At 42.5% G+C, this 6,220-nt stretch overlaps 2 protein-coding genes across 3 annotated transcripts in view; both read left to right on the forward strand.

Annotated features, from left to right (window-relative positions):
• LOC129722193 (1-acylglycerol-3-phosphate O-acyltransferase Pnpla3-like) overlaps positions 1-2,530 on the forward strand; it is a 47,083-nt gene extending 44,553 nt beyond the window's left edge. Inside the window, exons 6-8 of the mRNA XM_055675482.1 lie at positions 9-329; positions 401-521; positions 1,239-2,530. Of these exons, the coding sequence (XP_055531457.1) occupies positions 9-329; positions 401-521; positions 1,239-1,591 (795 nt within the window). The 3' untranslated portion in view covers positions 1,592-2,530. The remainder of the gene's footprint in view (positions 1-8; positions 330-400; positions 522-1,238) is intronic.
• A 506-nt stretch (positions 2,531-3,036) lies between these two features.
• Positions 3,037-5,099, forward strand: LOC129722195 (two pore potassium channel protein sup-9). Of its 2 annotated transcripts, none has more exons than XM_055675484.1 (5): positions 3,037-3,360; positions 3,424-3,620; positions 3,813-4,095; positions 4,159-4,537; positions 4,598-5,099. In XM_055675484.1, the coding sequence occupies exons 2-5, from the start codon at positions 3,494-3,496 to the stop codon at positions 4,925-4,927; spliced, it is 1,119 nt and encodes a 372-aa protein (XP_055531459.1). In that variant the 5' UTR covers positions 3,037-3,360; positions 3,424-3,493; the 3' UTR covers positions 4,928-5,099. The 2 variants fall into 2 exon arrangements, with proteins under 2 accessions (XP_055531459.1, XP_055531460.1); XM_055675485.1 differs by lacking the exon at positions 3,037-3,360 and adding an exon at positions 3,701-3,735 and having other exon boundaries at positions 3,480-3,620.
• Positions 5,100-6,220: the final 1,121 nt, after the last annotated feature.

The following is a 6,220-nucleotide window of genomic DNA, read 5'->3' on the forward strand; positions in this document are numbered from 1 at the left end:
CACGACAGCTCAGCGCCAATCTGCAGTACCAAATCGCTTACACCGAATACTCCGGCAGCTTGCGGGGGCAGCGTCACAGCCATCGAGTAGGATCGCTGCTAGATCTTCGGCGAGACACCGGTGCCGAGCTGCTTTCGGTTATTACCGGGGAAAACAACAACGAGATAGTGGAGCATGCGCATCACCATCACCGTCAGCTTCTGAAGGGACGTGCTGATGATAGCTTCGAGGAAGATCATCCCGATTACGACACCTTCAATCACATCCTGGAAGCTATTTCGCACCACGATGCAATGTACGCGTACTATTATATGGATGATAACAATGAGGTATGCATGATGCTGGTGGTTGAGGACCATTTGTATTCTAACCTTCTGTCGCAATCATTCATTCCTTCAAGGTTAAGGTAACGGAAATCTTCGATATGACCGAGGACGCAAGTCCGGCCATTCAAACGATGCAGGAGCGGGAGCTGAACCAGCAGCTGGAGTTCGACCACGATTGGGAAACAACACAGCCAGGTACGGGTCTGGAGCAATCGCGCAAAATGCACAGTTGGGCAACATCGATGAGTCAGTGTGTATGTCATCACTTTCATTTCATCTCATTACACTAACCTCGTAGCTTGTGTCGTAGCATTGTTTAACCCGTTCCGGTTGTACCGGTCTTACTATCTATTTTTTGTCAGTTTGTCGACTTCAACATGGAACTTTGGTTTCGCGTTAGAGGTATCCAGTTGAAGAGCGTGATTGCACAAACGAAAGAGGGATTTCACGCCATACACTCAGCCATTGGTTGCGTTTTCACTCAGATTTCAGTAAAATTTTATAAGCTTGGTGACATCGTCACCAAACCAAAGTTCCACGGAAGTTTGAGTAAGTGGTGCTAACAAACCACTGAATACTATATTTCGGTTACTTTAAACAATACTTTAAGTGTGAAATTTATTTCAAAAGTAGACTGTCGAATCGTTTGCATGCATGGACTTTGAAACCAAAAAAAAAAACATCAATTGGAGACAAAAGCTTTCACGTATTTTTTACAGATTGTGAAACGCAATTTACTGTCCGAAGCTTATAGAAAATCGACACACCAAGCAAAGCGCAAGGGAAGGATCATTCACGCCGCTAGGAAAGATACATTTATCTGTTGATTTGTATGTTTGTGTGTTAAAGTTAGTTCGACGGTTTGCTCTGCTGGTACATACCATCTAACCCCCGGCATACCCTATTTTACAGATTTCCATTTTAACGAGTCGTACAGCGGAGACAATATGATTGATCTGGATGACATGTTCGATCCGGTGCTCTACGCGAAGTATCCACCTAAACCGCAGCATCACCCTCACCTCCAGCACCATCCAGCGCAACAATATCAGCCTTTCCAGCCGCAGCTCATTCTCGAAGACAGCACCCCGCTTTCCAATCACCAGTGGCAGTGTTCCCAGATTCAGATCGAAGAACAGCAGGGTGATGACGAAACCTATCTGCAACCGGAAGCCGACCAGCAGCAGGCGTTGATTTCGGAAGCGGCAGCGCTGCTGCTAAGTAAACCGCAATCTTCCTCGGTTTTTTCGCTTACGGACGTGTGAGTGGGTAACACCGGCCAACATTCCAAATCCTCCTCCCTTTTTTTAAATCATACGCTCACACAATAAAACTGTGATGCGAGTTATTACGTTGATATTACACAGGAACCGTACAGTTACCATAGCGAACTAGTGAACCAAATGGTGCGTAGTTTTACACTATTTTTTCCACGAATGAGTTAGTAAGTGTTTGTGTGTTTGTGTGTGTGATGTAAGAAGACCCTTTTGTAAGGCGTGTGATGGGACCAAAGGATGTAAAAATGTTAGGAAGATGCGCTCGTAATACGCTAGGGCAAATTTTTTTATCAAATATCAAACCAAAAAAAGGAATAGGCAGGAACCTATGTAAAACTGAACTTTTACATCGAAGATATGGTTTTATGTTATATTGTTCAGGACAAGTTCCACGCTTAGCGAACCGCATTATGACAATTTTAGCTATTCAATCGTAGAGTAAGTATATCTGTTCTAATCAAAACTATCAGTTTTTGAACGGTATTTGTTTTAGCAAACTGATTGTGATGTTTTTAGGTAGACTATATATCGTAAGAGTAAAGAAGAAACAAAAAAAAAAAATGAATGACGTTACGCAGTGCGGAAAAGGGCAACAAATTGAAAAGTTTTCCTGGCTGTGCAATAAGAAAAACGATTTTTTCCAGTCAAAGCCTATTGACTAATCCACTGTTGTACCTTCTTTCCTAACGGGATCGAAAATTATCCGGTAGCGAAGTATTTATGAGCTAAGTGTTTTTTATTTTATTTTGTATCACTGAAATTACTTTCTGATGTTTTACCTTGAAATAGCTTTTATTAAAAACGTGTAAAAGTTTCCATATAGAACTTAGTACGCCTATTCTATTTATCATCGACTACGTTAGTGTAACCGAAGCTCCTATATTTATGAATGACATTTTACAGAACAATAAAAGGTATGAAAATAAATTTGATTTTCAACGTTTTCTATCCGAAATATCGAACCTTCTAAAATCTTATATTTTTTTTTAACTTTTCGTGTATATGTTTGTAATATGTTTTCGCTCAAAACTGCATTTAACGGCATTAATACATTAATACACATCTCAATATTGAAGCGTATTGCCTTCGTTGTTGGTAATGATTTTCACCTTAAAGTTCGCCAGATAAATCTGGTTATTACTTTGAAGATTTTTTCGATTATTTCTACATACGAATGAATACTCAAACTGCAACTCGGCAGTATCTGCTTTTGCTTATATTCAACTACAGTCTTAGGTATTTGTTCTCCTTCATCCTTTTCATTTAACATACTTCCGTTTCCCATATGATTTTGACACCCTGCGACCACCGCGTGTCCTTACGGAACAGAGCGCATGCGCTCGTTTAGTTGCGGAAAAAACGCGGGAATTTGATTCCCCCACCGCGGATACAGGTACAGGCACAGTACGAATCACCACCCCAAAAGGGACCACGGTTAAACGTCAGCAGCATTGTTCCTGCGACGACTGTCAAACCGAAAATCGATCGATAAACTTCATCTGCAATCAAATTTTTCAGCCACGGTAGCTCGGACACTGTTACACAAAGTTAGTGGCTGCGATCCGAATTTGTGCCAAAATTAGTGTCCCTTTGTGCCAATTACTTAGCCGAACCGAAAGCCAAATCTCCACCGAATCATGCTAAGCTAAAGTCGGGATTTTTTCCTCACCATTCAGGGCGCCCTAGGAAATTGAATGCGAGGAATTAGCTTGCGTTTTATGCGAGGAGTATTACCGTTCTTCCTTCATTTGCATCACGTAAGTTAATTTCGGTGATAAAAATCAAATGTTTGTTTAATGAAACTTTCGTATTTTCATCAGGTCACCCTCATCCAGTTCTCATCATTTGTTGTCGTTAAATAATTACCGTTTCTAGTTAGCGAAAGAAGCAATGAAAAAGCAAAATGTCCGGACCATTTCACTAATCGTGTGCACCTTCACTTACCTCTTGATCGGGGCTGCCGTCTTCGATGCTCTGGAGTCGGAAACGGAGAAAAAACGCTGGAAGGCTCTTAGCGGTAAACCTCCTCCTGCTTCTGTCCTTTGCATTCTCCGGGAAATTGTTCTTACTTTTGCATGCCTATATTTTCTCCTATAGCCATTGTTTAGTTCAACTATTTTCTAACTCAGTTCGTAAGTGTTATCTGGCCTAAGTTCTACATGTTTCGAGTGTATATTTAACTAAAACCAGTTTTTTATTCAACGAAAAGCCGTCGAAAATGTCCTCATCACACGTTACAACATATCGGCCGAGGACTTCAAGGTGATCGAAACCGTCATCATGAAATCGGAACCACACAAAGCGGGCCAGCAGTGGAAATTTTCCGGTGCGTTCTATTACGCGACCACAGTTTTGACCACCATCGGATATGGTCATTCGACGCCATCCACGGTGAGTGGAAAAATTTTCACCATGTGCTATGCGGCGATCGGTATTCCCCTGGGGCTGGTAATGTTCCAGAGCATTGGCGAGCGAGTTAATCGATTGAGCAGGTGAGTTATTGTCAGGCCGAAAGTAAAAAGTGATTTCTTTCTACCGTCCATTTATGCTTCTAGCGTAATCGTTCATGCAGTGAAAACCTCCTTCAACTGCAAGAAAGCGATAGCCTCGGAAGTGGATTTAATTCTGGTAGTTACCACGTTGAGCTCGCTAACGATCGCAGGCGGAGCCGCAGCGTTCAGTAAATTCGAAAATTGGTCCTATTTCGATTCCGTCTATTACTGTTTCATTACCCTGACCACCATCGGATTCGGAGACATGGTCGCCCTGCAGAAGGACAACGCCTTGAACCAGAAACCCGAGTACGTTGCGTTCGCCCTGATATTCATCCTTTTCGGCCTGGCAGTGGTGGCTGCGTCGTTGAATCTGCTGGTGCTCCGTTTCGTAACGATGAACACGGAAGACGAAAAGCGAGACGAGGCCCAGGCAATTCAGGTAACAACTATTCTCACAGGTTGGAGCTCATATAATAATGACCACTTTCATTCGACCTAGGCAATGCAAATAGCCGTCAAACTGGATGGGGACATCATTACCGGCAATTCCAGTGACTCGGACCGTAAGTGCTATGAACGAATGTCAATTTCCGGTCCCGCCCGGGGTAGCTTCGCCGGCTGCCCACGGAAATACGAGGGACCGGACACTAGTATCGGTTACATTATGGATGCCAGCTATCGCTACCCGCTGGTAGACTGTGAAATGGCCGAACTTCGGTCGCCCGGCTTGAACTACGACGCGTTCGAGCTGGAGGAAACCGAAGACGAAGGGCTTGCCAGTCCGCTGCGGTACGATCTTCAGCCCAATCGGGGTCGGGCGTCGGTTTAGCGGCCGGGATAGCAGTTCGAAGGAACGTAATTCGGAGTAGAAGTTAAAATAATTGAGCTAATACAATTTTCGGGGTCTAAATTTTTAATAAGAACAATTATTGTCAAGTTTTTTTTTAGTAATAGAGTTTAAAGACGATCGGTTGCGATAATAAAAATTCGGTACAAAGTAATGTTACAATGTTTCTTTATGCCGTCGAAGGGCCGAAATATTGAAAAAATACCTTAAAGTTAAGCTTGTCTAAGTTTTTCATGTATTTTTCTTTGTTCGACACTAAAAGCAATGCACTATGTACCTTCAGATTCATCTCCCAGATCTCCCAGATGGTCTCGAGGTACGATGCTGGCCTAACAAGCCAGTCTTCGTAGGTTCGAGTCTCGTCTCCGGAGAGACTGTTAGTGTCAGTAGGGTCGTAGCGCTAGTCCCGCAATTGCCCTGTACACTAAATAGTCGGCTGCGAAGTCTGTGTATAAATAAACAGAAGGTCAAGTTCCGAATCGGAATGTAGCACCAAGGCTTTGCTCTTTTACCTTCAGATTCATCCTAGAGGTTTCTGTAGTGTATAAATTGGCATTCGGTAATCTGGTGACAATAATTTACGTACATTGGATGTATCATCAGTTATTATAACAAAAATATCAATACATCGACATTCTAGATAAATCATTAGTGTATTAGCGTATATATTTGTATATTTCTGATGACCTAGAAAGTTGCGGTTTCCAGTAAACTTGTTCGGAAGGTCATGGGTTTCTAGATGGTGGGCAGCTCAATGCGAAATTTCACCGCTATATGGCGCTAGTGGGCACAAATTTTATTTTTTTTCTCTTTTCGGTACATTGTATACTGCGACCAGTTGTTAGATCTATTGACGTAAGCCTCATCAAGGTGTCGAACCACTATTAGATTGAGTGGTATCGACTAGCTGAATAAAGGCATCGGCTCAAGGTTTCTCTTAGGTTACAAAAGCGACAGGCGTCACCTTGCAATTTACCTGGCCGTTCAAAGTAATATTTATTAGAGGAATGGTCCGTTACAGGGTCACTGAAGGTACATCGGTCTTCTTTGGGAACATTGAGTAGTCGTTGAATTACTGTTTTGTTTGGTGATATAAATCTCCTCGATCGTCGAGCTGATTCACTGTTTTAAGTTACATTTTGCAGGCACATTCTGCTCCCATAAAATGGTTCTGGTCCTATGAATTGTTAATTTGATCCATTTCTTGCCAACAGATCAGCTTTTTCATTCCATTGAATACCATAATGCCCAGGTACCCAAAATAGGTTCACTTTA

The sequence above is a fragment of the Wyeomyia smithii genome, chromosome 2 (genome assembly GCF_029784165.1).
Source record: "Wyeomyia smithii strain HCP4-BCI-WySm-NY-G18 chromosome 2, ASM2978416v1, whole genome shotgun sequence".
NCBI lineage: Eukaryota > Metazoa > Arthropoda > Insecta > Diptera > Culicidae > Wyeomyia > Wyeomyia smithii.

What these genes read in the sequence shown, in the direction of transcription:
- LOC129722195 (XM_055675484.1), top strand. Translation starts at nt 3,494, where the DNA reads ATGAAAAAGCAAAATGTCCGGACCATTTCACTAATCGTGTGCACCTTC. An exon ending in ACGCTGGAAGGCTCTTAGCG is followed by an intron (nt 3,621 to 3,812) that starts GTAAACCTCCTC and finishes TTCAACGAAAAG; the next exon opens with CCGTCGAAAATGTCCTCATC. An exon ending in ACGAGGCCCAGGCAATTCAG is followed by an intron (nt 4,538 to 4,597) that starts GTAACAACTATT and finishes CATTCGACCTAG; the next exon opens with GCAATGCAAATAGCCGTCAA.